The sequence below is a fragment of the Ranitomeya variabilis genome, chromosome 2, assembly GCF_051348905.1.
Source record: "Ranitomeya variabilis isolate aRanVar5 chromosome 2, aRanVar5.hap1, whole genome shotgun sequence".
In the NCBI taxonomy this organism is placed as follows: domain Eukaryota; kingdom Metazoa; phylum Chordata; class Amphibia; order Anura; family Dendrobatidae; genus Ranitomeya; species Ranitomeya variabilis.
In genome coordinates this window covers 820,541,745-820,561,167 of record NC_135233.1, presented here as the reverse complement: position 1 = coordinate 820,561,167, position 19,423 = coordinate 820,541,745, and the positions used below count along the sequence as shown (strand labels likewise).

Below are 19,423 nucleotides of genomic sequence, written 5' to 3'. Positions count from 1 at the left end.
TTTTCTTCTTACCTCACCGTTATTATTTGTTGGGGGCTTGTATTATAACTTTGGGGTCTTTTCTCTGGAGGCAAGAGAGGTCTTATTTTCCCTGATAGGGTTAGTTAGTTCTCCGGCTGGCGCAAGACGTCTAGAATCAACGTAGGCACGTTCCCCGGCTACTGTTAGTTGTTTGTGCTAGGATCAGGTATATGGTCAGCCTAGTTACCACTTCCCTATGAGCTGGTATTTATGTTTGCAGACTTTGCTGTAATCTCTGAGATCCTCTGCCATTGGGATCATAACAGTATGCCAGGACCAAGTGAATAGTTAATGCATTGCCGAAGCGGGATTAAAAGAAAAGAAGTTCTGAGTTTTTGGGTTTTTTTTCTTCTCTTTCTTCCTTCCCCTTTTTCTCTGAGTGGCTTGAAGCTTTGCTGCAGACATGAATGTTCAGACCTTGATTACTAGTGTGGATCAGCTTGCTGCACGAGTGCAGGGCATTCAGGATTTTGTTGTTAGCAGTCCTATGTCAGAGCCTAAGATACCTATTCCTGAGCTGTTCTCTGGAGATCGATTTAAATTTAGGAATTTTAGGAATAATTGTAAATTGTTTCTATCTTTGAAACCTCGTTCGTCTGGAGATTCAGCTCAGCAAGTTAAAATTGTTATCTTCTTCTTGCGTGGTGACCCTCAGGATTGGGCTTTCTCGTTGGCGCCAGGAGATCCGGCATTGGCGGATGTTGATGCGTTTTTTCTGGCGCTCGGATTGCTTTATGAGGAGCCTAATCTTGAAATTCAGGCAGAAAAAGCCCTACTGGCTATCTCAGGGCCAGGATGAAGCTGAAGTGTATTGCCAAAAATTTCTGAAATGGTCCGTGCTTACTCAATGGAATGAATGTGCTCTGGCCGCAAATTTCAGAAATGGCCTTTCTGAAGCCATTAAGAATGTGATGGTGGGTTTCACAATTCCTACAAGTCTGAATGATTCTATGGCGCTGGCTATTCAGATTGATCGGCGGTTGCGGGAGCGCAAATCTGCTAATCCTCTGGCGGTGTTGTCTGAACGGACACCTGTCTCAATGCAATGTGATAGAATCCTGACTAGAACCGAACGACAAAATCATAGACGTCAGAATGGGCTGTGTTTTTACTGTGGTGATTCTACACATGTTATATCAGCATGCTCTAAACGCCTAACCAAGGTTGTCAGTCCTGTCACCATTGGTAATTTGCAGCCTAAATTTATTTTGTCTGTGACTTTAATTTGCTCATTGTCTTCCTACCCAGTTATGGCATTTGTGGATTCAGGTGCTGCCCTGAGTCTTATGGACTTGTCGTTTGCCAATCTCTGTGGTTTTGTCCTGGAGCCTTTAAAAGTTCCTATTCCTCTCAGAGGAATTGATGCTACGCCACTGGCGGAAAATAAACCGCAGTATTGGACACAAGTGACCATGTGCATGACTCCTGAACATCGGGAGGTGATTCGTTTTCTTGTTCTGCATAAAATGAATGATTTGGTCGTTTTAGGTCTGCCATGGTTACAGACCCATAATCCAGTTTTGGATTGGAAGGCTATGTCTGTGTCGAGTTGGGGTTGTCAGGGAATTCATTGCGATTCTCCGCCGGTGTCTATTGCTTCTTCTACTCCTTCAGAAGTTCCTGAGTATTTGTGTGACTATCAGGATGTATTCAGTGAGTCCAGGTCCAGTGCTCTTCCTCCTCATAGGGACTGTGACTGCGCTATAGATTTGATTCCTGGCAGTAAATTTCCTAAGGGACGATTATTTAATTTGTCTGTACCCGAGCATGCCGCGATGCGTTCTTATGTCAAGGAGTCTTTGGAGAAGGGGCATATTCATCCATCCTCTTCCCCTCTTGGTGCGGGATTCTTTTTTGTGGCCAAGAAAGACGGGTCTTTGAGACCTTGTATAGACTATCGGCTTCTGAATAAAATCACTGTTAAGTTTCAGTATCCTTTGCCACTATTGTCAGACTTGTTTGCTCGGATTAAGGGAGCCAAGTGGTTCACCAAGATAGATCTTCGTGGTGCGTACAACCTTGTGCGCATTAGGCAGGGAGATGAATGGAAAACTGCATTTAATACGCCCGAAGGTCATTTTGAGTACTTGGTGATGCCCTTTGTGCTCTCTAATGCTCCTTCAGTGTTTCAGTCCTTTATGCATGATATCTTCCGGAAGTATCTAGATAAATTTATGATTGTTTATCTGGATGATATTCTGTTTTTTCCTGATGATTGGGATTCTCATGTAAAGCAGGTCAGGATGGTGTTTCAGGTTTTGCGTGATAATGCTTTGTTTGTGAAGGGCTCAAAGTGTCTCTTTGGAGTGCAGAAGGTTTCCTTTTTGGGTTTTATTTTCTCCCCTTCTGCTGTGGAGATGGACCCAGTCAAGGTCCGAGCTATTCATGATTGGACTCAACCCACGTCTGTTAAGAGTCTTCAGAAGTTCTTGGGGTTTGCTAATTTCTACCGTCGTTTTATCGCTAACTTTTCTAGCGTTGTTAAACCTTTGACGTATATGACCAAGAAAGGTTCTGATGTGGCTAATTGGGCTCCTGCAGCCGTGGAGGCCTTCCAGGAGCTGAAGCGCCGGTTTACTTCGGCGCCTGTTTTGTGCCAGCCTGATGTCGCACTTCCCTTTCAGGTTGAAGTGGATGCTTCTGAGATCGGTGCTGGGGCTGTTTTGTCGCAGAGAGGCTCTGGTTGCTCTGTGATGAGACCATGTGCTTTTTTCTCTAGGAAGTTTTCGCCTGCTGAGCGGAACTATGATGTTGGTAATCGGGAGTTGTTGGCCATGAAGTGGGCATTTGAGGAGTGGCATCATTGGCTCGAGGGTGCTAAGCATCGTGTGGTGGTCTTGACTGATCACAAAAATCTGATGTATCTCGAGTCTGCTAAGCGCCTGAATCCTAGACAGGCTCGTTGGTCATTGTTTTTCTCTCGTTTTGACTTTGTGGTCTCGTACCTGCCTGGTTCGAAGAATGTTAAGGCTGATGCTCTTTCTAGGAGCTTTGTGCCTGACTCTCCTGGAGTCTCGGAGCCAGCTGGTATTCTTAAAGAGGGAGTAATCGTGTCGGCCATATCTCCTGATTTGCGACGTGTGTTGCAGAGATTTCAGGCTGGTAGACCTGACTCTTGTCCACCCGACAGACTGTTTGTTCCTGATAAGTGGACCAGCAGAGTTATTTCTGAGGTTCATTCCTCGGTGTTGGCAGGGCATCCGGGAATTTTTGGTACCCGAGATTTGGTGGCTAGGTCCTTTTGGTGGCCTTCCTTGTCACGGGATGTGCGGTCATTTGTGCAGTCCTGTGGGACTTGTGCTCGGGCTAAGCCTTGTTGTTCTCATGCTAGCGGGTTGCTTTTGCCCTTGCCCGTCCCGAAGAGGCCTTGGACACACATTTCCATGGATTTCATTTCAGATCTTCCAGTGTCTCAAGGAATGTCTGTCATCTGGGTGGTGTGTGATCGTTTTTCCAAGATGGTCCATTTGGTGCCCTTGCCTAAGTTGCCTTCCTCTTCCGATCTGGTTCCTTTGTTTTTTCAGAATGTGGTTCGTTTACACGGCATTCCTGAGAATATCGTGTCCGACAGAGGATCCCAGTTTGTGTCCAGATTCTGGCGATCTTTTTGTGCTAAAATGGGCATTGATTTGTCGTTTTCATCTGCCTTTCATCCTCAGACTAATGGCCAAACGGAGCGAACTAATCAGACACTGGAGGCTTATTTGAGATGTTTTGTTTCTGCGGACCAGGATGATTGGGTGACCTTCATGCCATTGGCTGAGTTTGCCCTTAATAATCGGGCTAGTTCCGCTACTTTGGCTTCGCCATTCTTCTGCAACTCTGGTTTTCATCCTCGTTTCTCCTCGGGTCATGTTGAGTCTTCTGACTGTCCTGGGGTGGATTCCGTGGTGGATAGGTTGCAGCGGATTTGGAATCATGTGGTGGACAACTTGAAGTTGTCACAGGAGAAGGCTCAGCGTTTTGCCAACCGCCGCCGCGATGTGGGTCCCCGACTTCGTGTTGGGGAATTGGTTTGGTTGTCTTCTCGGTATGTCCCTCTGAAGGTTTCCTCTCCTAAGTTTAAGCCTCGCTTTATTGGTCCTTATAAAATTTTGGAAGTTCTTAACCCGGTTTCTTTTCGTTTGGATCTTCCGGTGTCGTTTGCCATTCACAACGTGTTCCATAGGTCTTTGTTGCGGCGGTACGTTGTGCCTGTGGTTCCTGCTGTTGAGCCTCCTGCTCCGGTGTTGGTTGAGGGCGAGTTGGAGTACGTGGTGGAGAAGATCTTGGATTCTCGTCTCTCTAGACGGAGGCTTCAGTATTTGGTCAAATGGAAGGGCTATGGTCAGGAGGATAATTCCTGGGTGGTCGCCTCTGATGTTCATGCGGCCGATTTGGTTCGTGCCTTCCACGCTGCTCATCCTGATCGCCCTGGTGGTCTTGGTGAGGGTTCGGTGACCCCTCCTTAAAGGGGGGGTACTGTTGTGAACTATACTTCTTGGCTCCCTCTTGTGGTCACTAGTGGTTTGGCACTTGGATTGTCTTTTCCCAGGTTGGTACTCACCTGGTTCGTTAGGCCTGGGGTGTTGCTATTTAAACTTCCTGGATTCTCAGTCCAGTGCCTGGCATCGTTGTAATCAGTTCATTTCTGTTTGCTCCTGTCTTCAGGTCCTGGTTCTTTGCAAGATAAGCTAAGTCCTGCTTTCTTATTTTTGTTTATTTGCATTGTTCATATTTTTGTCCAGCTTGTACAAAATGTGATTCCTGATATCGCTGGAAGCTCTAGGGGGCTGATATTCTCCCCCCTCACCGTTAGTCGGTTCGGGGGTTCTTGGATATTCAGCGTGGATATTTTGCAGGGTTTTTTGCTGACCATATAAGTCATCTTACTATCTTCTGCTATTAGTCAGTGGGCCTCTCTTTGCTAAAATCTAGTTCATTCTTACGTTTGTCTTTTCTTCTTACCTCACCGTTATTATTTGTTGGGGGCTTGTATTATAACTTTGGGGTCTTTTCTCTGGAGGCAAGAGAGGTCTTATTTTCCCTGATAGGGTTAGTTAGTTCTCCGGCTGGCGCGAGACGTCTAGAATCAACGTAGGCACGTTCCCCGGCTACTGTTAGTTGTTTGTGCTAGGATCAGGTATATGGTCAGCCTAGTTACCACTTCCCTATGAGCTGGTATTTATGTTTGCAGACTTTGCTGTAATCTCTGAGATCCTCTGCCATTGGGATCATAACACGTCCCGTCATCTACCTAGAAGAAAATGGTGGGCACATAAGCATTACTGTCAATACCCGGCAACAATAGGAGATTTTCCTATTGGTTCATTTTGATGACTGTGATAGACCCTATCACAGTGATCAAAATTAAAAAAATAGTAAATCAAACCCCCTTTTGTCACCCCCTAGTTAAAAATAATAAAATATTTATTTTTTTTTCCATTCTTTGCAGTTAGGGTTATGGTTAATTTCGGGGTTAAGGTTGCATTTGGGGTTAGAGCTGGGGTTAGGGTTGTGTTGAGGTCAGGTTTATGATTAGGGTTGGGGTTGTGTTGAGGTTGAGGTTAGAGTTTGCGGTTAGGGTTGGGGTTAAGGTTGGGTTTAGGATTAGGGGTTAGGGTTGTGTTTAGGGTTGGGATTAGTGTTAGGGGTGTGTTGGGGTTAGGGCTGGGTTTAGGGCTGTGTTATGGTTGGAGATAAAATTGAGGGGTTTCCACTGTTTAGGCACATCAGGGAGTCTCCAAACACGACATGGTGCTCACCATCGATTCAAGCCAATTTTGCATTAAAAAAGTCAAACGGTGCTCTCTCCCTTCTAAGCCCTGCCATGCACCCAAAAATGAATTTCCCACACATATGGGGTATCGCTGTACTCAGGAGAAATTGCCCAACACATTTTGTGGTTCATGTTCTCCTGATACCCTTGTGAGAATAAAAAGAGTTATTTGTGAAAAAGTTAAATGTTATTTTTTTCTTCCACATTGCTTTTGTCCTTGTGAAACACCTGAAAGGTTTAATAAACTTCTCGAATATGGTTTTAAGCACATTGAGGGGTGCAGTTTATAGAGTGTTGTCACGTTTGGGTATTTTCTGTCATATAGACCCCTTAAAGTCATTTCAAAGGCGATGTGGTCCCTTAAAAAACAAAAAAATTATGTTTCCAAAATTGAGCTGATGTAAAGTAGACGTGGGAAATGTTGTTTATTAACTATTTTGTGTGACATGACTCTCAGATTTAAGGGCACAAAAATTAAATCTCAGAATAAGTGGGATACATTGAAGCATCCATAGCTATAACCTCATAAAGTGACAGTGGCTAATTTGTCTAGGAGACAAACCACACACCATGGAAGAGTTATTGAAAGGAGTAACAGACCAAACAAATATGTGGCCCTCGCGGCTGAACCTACAACCATGCATTGCCATGTGCGATAATGGCCATAACCTGTTGGTGACTGTGAAGCTTGGCAAGTTAACACATGCACCATACTTTGTCCACGTTATCAGCTTGGTAGTTCAGTGGTTTATAAAAACTACTCAGATTTGCAGAAGCTTCTGGTCAAGTTGTACCAGAAGAGCTATCCATTTCTGCAAGTCAGCTACAGCTGCTGCCGCTCTGGCAATGCTGCAGCAGTCCATGCAAGGGCCAGCTCACCGACAGGTGTGCGACATCACCACGCACTGAAACTCCACCCTGCATATGCTGGCAAGTCTTTTGTGAGAAGCATAGGCCAGTTGTAGAATACCAGCTTCAAGACCCCATCAGTACTTTTGTTAGCTTCCACACATAAGAACTATAGAGGTGGCATGGATGTCTGACATTTGAGTGGGTCTCCAAGACTTGAAGACTCCACAAAGATGGTGAGCGGTGATGATGCCATCATCAGCGCAATGAATTCACTTCTGTGCCTACTTAAACAGTCGCTGCTGACAATTAAACATGAAGCACTGCATTCAGACCATGTGGGCATGCGGGAAAACATAACATAGAGAGATTCTATACCAGAAGGCTATTGTGAAAAATATGTTGAAAAAATTCCCATCAGGCAATGCTAGCAGAGGAGGGCAAGCTTTCTTGCCCAACCAAGGTGGAGATGTGAAGGAGACACACACCAGGTACAGCAGAGGCAGGGTACACTGTCAAAGGCCTGGTCCAATTTCATGACATCTTCCCAGCATCCAGGCTCTGATGACTGGGTATTTTTTACAAGAAGGGAAAAGTTTTTAAAGAAGATAAAGCAATACATAGGCATCGAAACTGTTTTGCTGCCCTGCGGCTAGCATCTTGTCTGAGCAGGTTTTTAATGTCACCAGGGGGGTCATAACAGACAGGAACTTTAGCCTGTCAACAGAAAGTGCTGACTGGCTCAATCTGATAAAAATGATTATAGCCTGGTTTAGTCCCGACTTTTCCTCACCACCAGATGACAGCAGCACATAAAGTGTTTTTAATATTCAATATTTGAATGAGGCACCCCAGTTGTTGCCTTCAAGGGTCTATGGATAACTGGATGCTTACTCATCCCATCGGTCCGAGTCTCCCTGCCGAGAGTCGCACAAGTGTTCTCCTTATGGTCATCCATGTGTAATGCGTTTGCAATGCGATGATGCAATTTTCTCACACCTATGTATCCGTATGACATCCATATGGCTTTCCATTTCTCATTGCTTTCCTCATTAAATTTAATGGCTTAATCTGCTGAAATTAGGAACATGTGTGCGTATTTGTCGCAAATGAGACAGAGGGTCCGTGTGGTGTCTGACTTTTTCTCGCACCCATAGGCTTTCATTGGCGAGTCTCGGACGATATACACGTACAACCGCAGCATGCTGTGATTTTACACTCACGTAGAATACGCCTGAGAAAAAATACGGTGATGTGAGCTGTCCGAGTGCTATGCGATGTTTTCTCACATAGCACTTGTCCGTATTCTACAGCAGTGTGACCCCAGCCTAATTGTGTAAATGCCACAACCAGTGATCGCAAACCTCAATTGAGACATAATACTTTTATCAAGGTGCATCAACTGCATCAGCATTTAGTACTATTTTTTCAAGTTGCAGAATGGATTTAAGAAGAAGAAAAAAAAAATAATGTTTGTCATCCTAAATAACCAACATACAGATCTTGGACACAATAACTTTGTGCACTGTGGCCATGCTCAAGTACTGCAGATTAGCTCTCATTCACTTCAACATGAGCTAATCTGCAGTACCAGATAATGGCCACTAAAAAGTGTATTGATCTGTTGTATTTGTATTCCAGCTTCATACATTTTTTTATATATGGCCACCACATGACCTGTTAATGGCATAGACTAATACAAATTCTGAAGAATCACACATTTATGCACAACATAGCACAGAGAAAAAAAAAACATGGATAAGACAGGTGGCATGAAGCAGAATTACCATGAGTGATAAACAGTTATGTCCATAATTATTGGGCCAGTTCTTAGATAAGGAATGTTTTATTGTCCTCTGATTGGGATCTCTGTTGTGATGACCCCTCATAGTCTGAGGGGCAAGTTCCTTAGTTGATGTAAAAAGACATAAATCCATGAGACACATTCATTCCACCACTAAGACAGTCAAAGGTCGTCATCAGTTTATATTCCCAGACTCTTCTGTCTCTCTGAGTTTTGAAGTTACCCTTTAATATCAGTAATTTCATGTCCATAATGTTATGATTTGGGAGACAAAAATGTATTGCCACAGGTAGATCGATTCTTTTTTCTCTTATTGTATGGTGGTGAGAATTCATTCTTGCTCTAAGCTTTTGCCCTGTCTTCCCCACATACAGACCCCCAGTTGGACATTTAGTACAAATAATTAGGTACACCACATTAGAAGTGTCGCAGCTGAAAGTACCTGGGATCTTGTAGTCCTGATGTGAATTGGGGATCTTTATCTTGTCCGTGGTCATTATAAATGGACAGGTTTTACATTTTTTCTGATTGCAGGGAAAGGTACCTGCAGCTGTTGGAGAGGACAGGGAGCTTCTGACAATGATGCTTCTTAGATTTGGGGGCTGCCTAAAACACAGTACTGGGGGGTCTGGAAAAATGGATTGTAATCGGGCATCTTTTTGTAGTAAAGGTTGTAATTTCTGTGCAGCTCCCCTTAGCACCTCCAGATTTGGATTGTAGGTAACTACTAGAGGTACCCGGTTATTTTCTTCTTTAGCTTTGTAATGTAGCAGGTGATTCCTTGATATTCTGGTGGCTCTTGTAATCTGGTTTTCAATTGTTCTTGGATGGTAGCCCTGATTCAAAAAGGTCTTTTTGAGGCGATCAAGGTGTTCATTCCTATCCATTGGGTTGGAACATATACGATTGTATCTGATGGCTTGGCTGTAGACAATGGAGTTTTTTATGTGTTTTGGATGGAAACTGTCCCATTTAAGGTATGTTGGACGGTCAATTGGCTTCTGATACAGGGATGTCTCTATTTTATTGTTCCGCAGCTTAATGATGGGCAAAAGCTTAGAACAAGAATGAATTCTCACCGCCATACAATAAAAGAAAAAAGAATGGATCTACCTGTGGCAATACATTTTTGTCTCCCAAATCATAACATTATGGACATGAAATTACTGATATTAACCCCTTCGTGCCATGCGCCGTACTAGTACGGCGCTGCCGGCACTGCATTAGTGCCAGCCGCAGTACTAGTACGGCGCCCCGATCACCGCTGTCTCACGCTGAGCGCCGGCAAGCCTCTGCAATGTGCCTGTCACATCGGTGATCTGACAGAGTGCTGTGCACACTGTCAGATCATCGATCTGTGATGTCCCCCCCTGGGACAAAGTAAAAAAGTAAAAAAAAAAATTTTCCACATGTGTAAAAAAAAAAAAAAATTCAAAAATAAAGAAAAAAATATATACACTCACCGGCCACTTTATTAGGTACACCATGCTAGTAACGGGTTGGACCCCCTTTTGCCTTCAGAACTGCCTCAATTCTTCGTGGCATAGATTCAACAAGGTGCTGGAAGCATTCCTCAGAGATTTTGGTCCATATTGACATGATGGCATCACACAGTTGCCACAGATTTGTCGGCTGCACATCCCAAAGATGCTCCATACAAGGCAGGATGGATCCATGCTTTCATGTTGTTTACGCCAAATTCTGACCCTACCATCCGAATGTCGCAGCAGAAATCGAGACTCATCAGACCAAGCAACGTTTTTCCAATCTTCTACTGTCCAATTTCGATGAGCTTGTACAAATTGTAGCCTCAGTTTCCTGTTCTTAGCTGAAAGGAGTGGTACCCGGTGTGGTCTTCTGCTGCTGTAGCCCATCTGCCTCAAAGTTTGACGCACTGTGCGTTCAGAGATGCTCTTAGGCCTACCTTGGTTGTAACGGGTGGCGATTTGAGTCACTGTTGCCTTTCTATCAGCTCGAACCAGTCTGCCCATTCTCCTCTGACCTCTGGCATCAACAAGGCATTTCCGCCCACAGAACTGCCGCTCACTGGATTTTTTTTCTTTTTCGGACCATTCTCTGTAAACCCTAGAGATGGTTGTGCGTGAAAATCCCAGTAGATCAGCAGTTTCTGAAATACTCAGACCAGCCCTTCTGGCACCAACAACCATGCCACGTTCAAAGGCACTCAAATCACCTTTCTTCCCCATACTGATGCTCGGTTTGAACTGCAGGAGATTGTCTTGACCATGTCTACATGCCTAAATGCACTGAGTTGCCGCCATGTGATTGGCTGATTAGAAATTAAGTGTTAACAAGAAGTTGGACAGGTGTACCTAATAAAGTGGCCGGTGAGTGTATATATTCCCATAAATACATTTCTTTATCTAAATAAAAAAAAAAACACACAATAAAAGTACACATATTTAGTATCGCCGCGTCCGTAACGACCCCACCTATAAAACTATATTACTAGTTAACCCCTTCAGTGAACACCGTAAAAAAAAAAAACGAGGCAAAAAACAACGCTTTATTCTCATACCGCCAAACAAAAAGTGGAATAACACGCGATCAAAAAGACGGATATAAATAACCATGGTACCGCTGAAAACGTCATCTTGTCCCGCAAAAAAAAAGCCGCCATACAGCATCATCAGCAGGAAAAATAAAAAAGTTATAGTCCTCAGATTAAAGCGATGCAAAAACAATTATTTTTTTATATAAAATAATTTTTATTGTGTAAAAGCGCCAAAACATAAAAAAATTACATAAATGAGGTATCGCTGTAATCGTACTGAACCGAAGAATAAAACTGCTTTATCCTTTTTACCAAAAGCGGAACGGTATAAACGCCCCCCCTAAAAGAATTTCAGGAATTGCTGGTTTTTGTTCATTCCGCCTCCCAAAAATCGGAATAAAAAGCGATCAAAAAATGTCATGTAACCGAAAATGGTACCAGTAAAAACGTCAACTCGTCCTGCAAAAAACAAGATCTCACATGACTCTGTGGACCAAAATATGGAAAAATTATAGCTCTCAAAATGTGGTGATGCAAAAACTATTTTTTGCAATGAAAAACGTCTTTTAGTGTGTGATGGCTGCCAACCATAAAAATCCGCGCAAAAAACGCTATAAAAGTAAATCAAATCCCCCTTCATCACCCCCTTAGTTAGGGAAAAATAATACAATTTAAAAAAATATATTTATTTCCATTTTCCCGTTAGGCTACTTTCACACTAGCGTCGGTACGGGGCCGTTGCGCTGCGTCGGCCCGACGTACCGACGCATACTGTGCAAGCGCCGCACAACGGGGGCAGCGGATGCTGTTTTTCCACGCATCCGCTGCCCCATTGTGAGGTGCGGGGAGGTGGGGGCGGAGTTCCAGCCGCGCATGCGCAGTCGGAAATGGTGGACCGTCGGCACAAAAAAAGTTACATGTGTCCGCCACAACACGACGCAACCGTCGCACGACGCTTGCGACGTGTGTCAATACGTCGCTAATGTTAGTCTATGGGGAAAAAACGCATACTGCAGATGACTTTGCAGGATGCGTTTTTTCGCCAAAACGACGCATTGCGACGTATGCGAAAAAACGCTAGTGTGAAAGTAGCACTAGGGTTAGGACTAGGGTTAGGGTTGGGGTTAGGGCTAGGGTTAGGGCTGGGGTTAGGGTTGGGGTTAGGGTTTCAGTTAGAATTGGGGAATTTTCACTGTTTAGGCACATCAGGGGCTCTCCAAACGCGACATGGCGTCCGATCTCAACGCGTTTGTTTGCGTTAAAAACGCATGTGTTTTTATAGAAAAAAACAGAACACACACTGAAAAGTCACCCACCACCATCAAGGTGATAAAGGGATCCAAACCCTAACCCTAACCCTACCCCTAAACTCACCCCTAACCGTTTAATGAATATTTTCTGACAGTCATAGTGCCATGTATTTCAGTGCCACGTATTTCAGTGCCACGTATTTTCAGTGCCACGTATTTCAGTGCCACATCTTTCAGTGCCACGATATTTCAGTGCCACGATATTTCAGTGCCACGTATTTAAGTGCCATGATATTTCAGTGAAATACGTGGCACTGAAATATCGTGGCATTTACGTGAAATTCATGGCACTTCAATACATGGCACTTCAATACGTAGCACTTCAATACGTGGCCACTGAAATATCGTGGCATTTATGTGAATCACGTGGCACTTATATACGTGGCACTTATATACGTGGCACTTATATACGTGGCACTTATATACGTGGCACTTATATACGTGGCCACTGAAATATCGTGGCATTTATGTGAATCACGTGGCACTTATATACGTGGCACTTATATACGTGGCACTTATATACGTGGCACTTATATACGTGGCCACTGAAATATCGTGGCACTTATATACGTATATACGTATATAAACGTATTTCAGTGCCACGTATTTCAGTGCCACGTATTTCAGGTTAGGGTTAGGGGTAGGGGTAGGGGTAGGGTTAGGGTTTTTTGGTTTTTTCTTGTTTTCTTGTGTTTTTCTATAAAAACGCATGCGTCTAAAAAACGCATGCGTTTTACCGCGTTTACATGCGTTTTTTCACACATGCGTTTTTTAAAAAAACGCATGCAGATAAAAACGCAAGTGTGAAACCAGCCTTACCCTTGGGAAAATAAAAACATGGGGGCTAAAATATAATTTTCGTGGAAAAAAATATATTTTTTATTTTCGCGGCTCTGCATTTTAAACTGTAGTGAAGCACTTGGGGGTTCAAAGTTCTCACAACACATCTAGATAAGTTCCGTGGGGGGTCTAGTTTCCAATAAGGGGTCACTTGTGGGGGGTTTCTACTGTTTAGGTACATCAGGGGCTCTGCAAATGCAACATGACACCTGCAGACCAACCCATCTAAGTCTGCATTTCAAACGGCGCTCCTTCCCTTCCGAGCTCTGCCATGCGCACAAACAGTGGTTCCCCCCCATATATGGGGTATCAGCGTACTCAGGACAAATTGGACAACAACTTTTGTTGTCCAATTTCTCCTGTTACCCTTGGGGAAAAAAAATTGCGGGCTAAAACATCATTTTGTGGAAAGAAAAAATGATTTTTTAATTTTCACAGCGCTACATTCTAAACTTTAGTGAAACAACTGGGGGTTAAAAGTGCTCACCACATATCTAGATAAGTTCCTTAGGGGGTCTTCTTTCCAAAATGGTGTCATTTGTGGGGGTTTCCACTGTTTAGGCACGTCAGGGGTTCTCCAAACACGACATGGGTTCCGATCTCAATTCCAGCCAATTTTGCATTGAAAAGTCAAATGGCGCTCCTTCCCTTCCGAGCTCTGCCATGCGCCCAAACAGTGGTTTATCCCCATATATGAAGTATTAGCGTACTCAGGACAAATTGCACAACAACTTTTGGGGTCCAATTTATCCTGCTACCCTTGGGAAAATAAAATATTTGGGGCAAAAAGATCATTTTTTGTGAAAATTAATATTATTTTTTTTTACGGCTCTACATTATAAACTTCTGTGAAGCACTTGGAGGTTCAAAGTGCTCACCACACATCTAGATTAGTTCCTTAGAGGGTCTAGTTTCCAAAATGGTGTCACTTGTGGGGGTTTCCACTGTTTAGGCACGTCAGGGGCTCTCCAAACATGACATGGGTTCCGATCTCAATTCCAGCCAATTTTGCATTGAAAAGTCAAATGGCGCTCCTTCCCTTCCGAGCTCTGCCATGCGCCCAAACAGTGGTTTATCCCCATATATAAAGTATCAGCGTACTCAGGACAAATTGCACAACAACTTTTGGGGTCCAATTTATCCTGCTACCCTTGGGAAAATAAAATATTTGGGGAAAAAAGATCATTTTTTGTGAAAATTAATATTAATTTTTTTTACGGCTCTACATTATAAACTTCTGTGAAGCACTTGGAGGTCAAAGTGCTCACCACACATCTAGATTAGTTCCTTAGAGGGTCTAGTTTCCAAAATGGTGTCACTTGTGGGGGTTTCCACTGTTTAGGCACGTCAGGGGCTCTCCAAACATGACATGGGTTCCGATCTCAATTCCAGCCAATTTTGCATTGAAAAGTCAAATGGCGCTCCTTCCCTTCCGAGCTCTGCCATGCACCCAAACAGTGGTTTATCCCCATATATGAAGTATCAGCGTACTCAGGACAAATTGTACAACAACTTTTGAGGTCCAATTTATCCTGCTACCCTTGGGAAAATAAAAAATTTGGGGCAAAAAGATCATTTTTTGTGAAAATTAATATTAATTTTTTTTACGGCTCTACATTATAAACTTCTGTGAAGCACTTGGAGGTTCAAAGTGCTCACCACACATCTAGATTAGTTCCTTAGAGGGTCTAATTTCCAAAATGGTGTCATTTGTGGGGGTTTCCACTGTTTAGGCACGTCAGGGGCTCTCCAAACACGACATGGGTTCCGATCTCAATTCCAGCCAATTTTGCATTGAAAAGTCAAATGGCGCTCCTTCCCTTCCGAGCTCTGCCATGCGCCCAAACAGTGGTTTATCCCCATATATGAAGTATTAGCGTACTCAGGACAAATTGCACAACAACTTTTGGGGTCCAATTTATCCTGCTACCCTTGGGAAAATAAAATATTTGGGGCAAAAAGATCATTTTTTGTGAAAATTAATATTATTTTTTTTTACGGCTCTACATTATAAACTTCTGTGAAGCACTTGGAGGTTCAAAGTGCTCACCACACATCTAGATTAGTTCCTTAGAGGGTCTAGTTTCCAAAATGGTGTCACTTGTGGGGGTTTCCACTGTTTAGGCACGTCAGGGGCTCTCCAAACATGACATGGGTTCCGATCTCAATTCCAGCCAATTTTGCATTGAAAAGTCAAATGGCGCTCCTTCCCTTCCGAGCTCTGCCATGCGCCCAAACAGTGGTTTATCCCCATATATAAAGTATCAGCGTACTCAGGACAAATTGCACAACAACTTTTGGGGTCCAATTTATCCTGCTACCCTTGGGAAAATAAAATATTTGGGGAAAAAAGATCATTTTTTGTGAAAATTAATATTAATTTTTTTTACGGCTCTACATTATAAACTTCTGTGAAGCACTTGGAGGTCAAAGTGCTCACCACACATCTAGATTAGTTCCTTAGAGGGTCTAGTTTCCAAAATGGTGTCACTTGTGGGGGTTTCCACTGTTTAGGCACGTCAGGGGCTCTCCAAACATGACATGGGTTCCGATCTCAATTCCAGCCAATTTTGCATTGAAAAGTCAAATGGCGCTCCTTCCCTTCCGAGCTCTGCCATGCGCCCAAACAGTGGTTTATCCCCATATATAAAGTATCAGCGTACTCAGGACAAATTGCACAACAACTTTTGGGGTCCAATTTATCCTGCTACCCTTGGGAAAATAAAATATTTGGGGAAAAAAGATCATTTTTTGTGAAAATTAATATTAATTTTTTTTACGGCTCTACATTATAAACTTCTGTGAAGCACTTGGAGGTCAAAGTGCTCACCACACATCTAGATTAGTTCCTTAGAGGGTCTAGTTTCCAAAACGGTGTCACTTGTGGGGGTTTCCACTGTTTAGGCACGTCAGGGGCTCTCCAAACATGACATGGGTTCCGATCTCAATTCCAGCCAATTTTGCATTGAAAAGTCAAATGGCGCTCCTTCCCTTCCGAGCTCTGCCATGCGCCCAAACAGTGGTTTATCCCCATATATGAAGTATTAGCGTACTCAGGACAAATTGCACAACAACTTTTGGGGTCCAATTTATCCTGCTACCCTTGGGAAAATAAAATATTTGGGGCAAAAAGATCATTTTTTGTGAAAATTAATATTATTTTTTTTTACGGCTCTACATTATAAACTTCTGTGAAGCACTTGGAGGTTCAAAGTGCTCACCACACATCTAGATTAGTTCCTTAGAGGGTCTAGTTTCCAAAATGGTGTCACTTGTGGGGGTTTCCACTGTTTAGGCACGTCAGGGGCTCTCCAAACATGACATGGGTTCCGATCTCAATTCCAGCCAATTTTGCATTGAAAAGTCAAATGGCGCTCCTTCCCTTCCGAGCTCTGCCATGCGCCCAAACAGTGGTTTATCCCCATATATGAAGTATCAGCGTACTCAGGACAAATTGCACAACAACTTTTGGGGTCCAATTTATCCTGCTACCCTTGGGAAAATAAAATATTTGGGGCAAAAAGATCATTTTTTGTGAAAATTAATATTAATTTTTTTTACGGCTCTACATTATAAACTTCTGTGAAGCACTTGGAGGTTCAAAGTGCTCACCACACATCTAGATTAGTTCCTTAGAGGGTCTAGTTTCCAAAATGGTGTCACTTGTGGGGGTTTCCACTGTTTAGGCACGTCAGGGGCTCTCCAAACATGACATGGGTTCCGATCTCAATTCCAGCCAATTTTGCATTGAAAAGTCAAATGGCGCTCCTTCCCTTCCGAGCTCTGCCATGCGCCCAAACAGTGGTTTATCCCCATATATGAAGTATCAGCGTACTCAGGACAAATTGTACAACAACTTTTGAGGTCCAATTTATCCTGCTACCCTTGGGAAAATAAAAAATTTGGGGCAAAAAGATCATTTTTTGTGAAAATTAATATTAATTTTTTTTACGGCTCTACATTATAAACTTCTGTGAAGCACTTGGAGGTTCAAAGTGCTCACCACACATCTAGATTAGTTCCTTAGAGGGTCTACTTTCTAAAATGGTGTCATTTGTGGGGGTTTCCACTGTTTAGGCACGTCAGGGGCTCTCCAAACACGACATGGGTTCCGATCTCAATTCCAGCCAATTTTGCATTGAAAAGTCAAATGGCGCTCCTTCCCTTCCGAGCTCTGCCATGTGCTCAATCAATGGTTTACCCCAACATGTGGGGTATCGGCGTACTCAGGACAAATTGTACAACAACTCTTTTGGTCCAATTTCTCCTGTTACTCTTGGTAAAATAAAACAAATTGGATCTGAAGTAAAAATTTTGTGAAAAAAAAGTTAAATGTTCAATTTTTTTTAAACATTCCAAAAATTCCTGTGAAGCACCTGAAGGGTTAATAAACTTTTTTAATGTGGTTTTGAGTACCTTGAGGGGTGCAGTTTTTAGAATGGTGTCACTTTTGGGCATTTTCTGTCATATAGACCCCTCAAAGTCACTTCAAGTGTGAGGTGGTCCGTAAAAAAAATGGTTTTGCAAATTTTGTTGCAAAAATGAGAAATCGCTGGTCAACTTTTAACCCTTATAACTCCCTAACAAAAAAAAATTATGTTTCCAAAATTGTGCTGATGTAAAGCAGACATGTGGGAAATGTTGTTTATTAACTATATTATGTGATATAACTCTCTAATTTAAGGGCATAAAAACGAAAAATTTGAAAATTGCTAAATTTTCATAATTTTCGACAAATTTCTGTTTTTTTCACAAATAAATGCAAGTCATATCGAAGAAGTTTTACCACTATCATAAAGTACAATATGTCACGAGAAAACAGTCTCAGAATCACCAGGATCCGTTGAAGCGTTTCAGAGATATGACCTCATAAAGTGACAGTGGTCAGAATTGTAAAAATTGGCCGTGTCACTTAGGTGAAAACAGGCTTTGGGGTGAAGGGGTTAAAGGGTAAATTCAAAACTCAGAGAGACAGAAGAGTCTGGGAATATAAACTGATGACGACATTTGACTGTCTAAGTGGTGGAATGAATGTGTCTCATGGATTTATGTATTTTTACATCAACTAAGGAACTTGCCCCTCAGACTATAAGGGGTCATCACAACAGAGATCCCAATCAGAGGACAATAAAATATTCCTTATCTAAGAACTGGCCCAATATTTATGGACATAACTGTTTATCACTCATGGTAATTCTGCTTCATGCCACCTGTCTTATCCATGTTTTTTTTTTTTTCCTGTGCTATGTTGTGCATAAATATGTGATTCTTCAGAATTTGTATTAGTCTATGCCTGATGAAGAGACCTGTGTAGTCTCGAAAGCTTGCAATTTGTTACTATCATTTCAGTTAGCCATTAAAAGGTATCAACCACTGAGGACTCTCAATTCTAAACATTTTTCTATTAGAAAGTGGACATTTACTTTAAAGAAAACTTAACACCAGATTTATGATGTATGAACATGGGGCAGCATAAATCAGACAATGTCTATGTTATTGTAGCCATATTTGTTTTACTTTGGAGTGTTGCTATTCAGAGAAAAGATATTTTAAAAAGCTGGTGAGAACCAACGCACTTTGGTTTCCTTATTAGACCTTAGTCTCCCGTCGCTTCTCCCTTCCTCCCTCCCTTAAAACTGACAGGTCTCTCCTCATGCAACATTTTAGGGAGACACCTGTTAGTCTATGGAAGCAGGGCATGGAGTAGCTACCCGGGACCTGCCTTGGACTAGTCTTTCAAAAAGCATGTCCCCAGTTTGTGTTTTTTATAGCATTTATAGTAAAACAACGTTTCAGAGAAAAATATACATGGCTGCCAGTGTACAATTCATCCTCCCGTTGTTTCGGCAGTATGAATAGGCTGTCTGGATTCCTTCTTTGAGTTTCACACAGCCATTTTATAGCCACACTTTATCACCCATATTATAGCCATAATATTCAGACCCACATTGCAAAGCTGAGCAGGTGTTGCAGCCATGCAAAATCAGCTTTACAAATGAAGTAAAAGTCTAACATGATATGTGTACCTGAAGAGATCGCAATAAAGTTTTTTTAATTATAGTTTTTTTAAGAATTAAAATTGATTTTACTACTACCTATTTGAATATTCCTTGATGATCTGATAAATGCTAATCTTTAGAGTTTCATTGCCAAAGCGGTTGTTGCTTCGATCCTTGTAGATCCGAAACTCAGCTGCTGTCACAGCTTCACCATGTGGGATTTGAGTGAGGTCAAATCGGAATTCCTTGTAGTGCCTCCGCTGGTGTGAAAAGTCCTTGTCTCTTTCAACTGAAAGGAAAAAAGAAAATTCCAAGAGTGAACCCTAA

The 19,423-nt window shown here is 42.6% G+C and overlaps 1 protein-coding gene across 1 annotated transcript in view; it reads right to left on the bottom strand.

Moving 5' to 3' along the window:
- The window catches only part of BMP5 (bone morphogenetic protein 5), a 450,166-nt gene that overhangs the window by 172,971 nt on the left and 257,772 nt on the right, over nt 1-19,423 (bottom strand). The window contains exon 2 of the mRNA XM_077290010.1: nt 19,193-19,385. Coding sequence (XP_077146125.1) covers nt 19,193-19,385 — 193 coding nt within the window. The remainder of the gene's footprint in view (nt 1-19,192; nt 19,386-19,423) is intronic.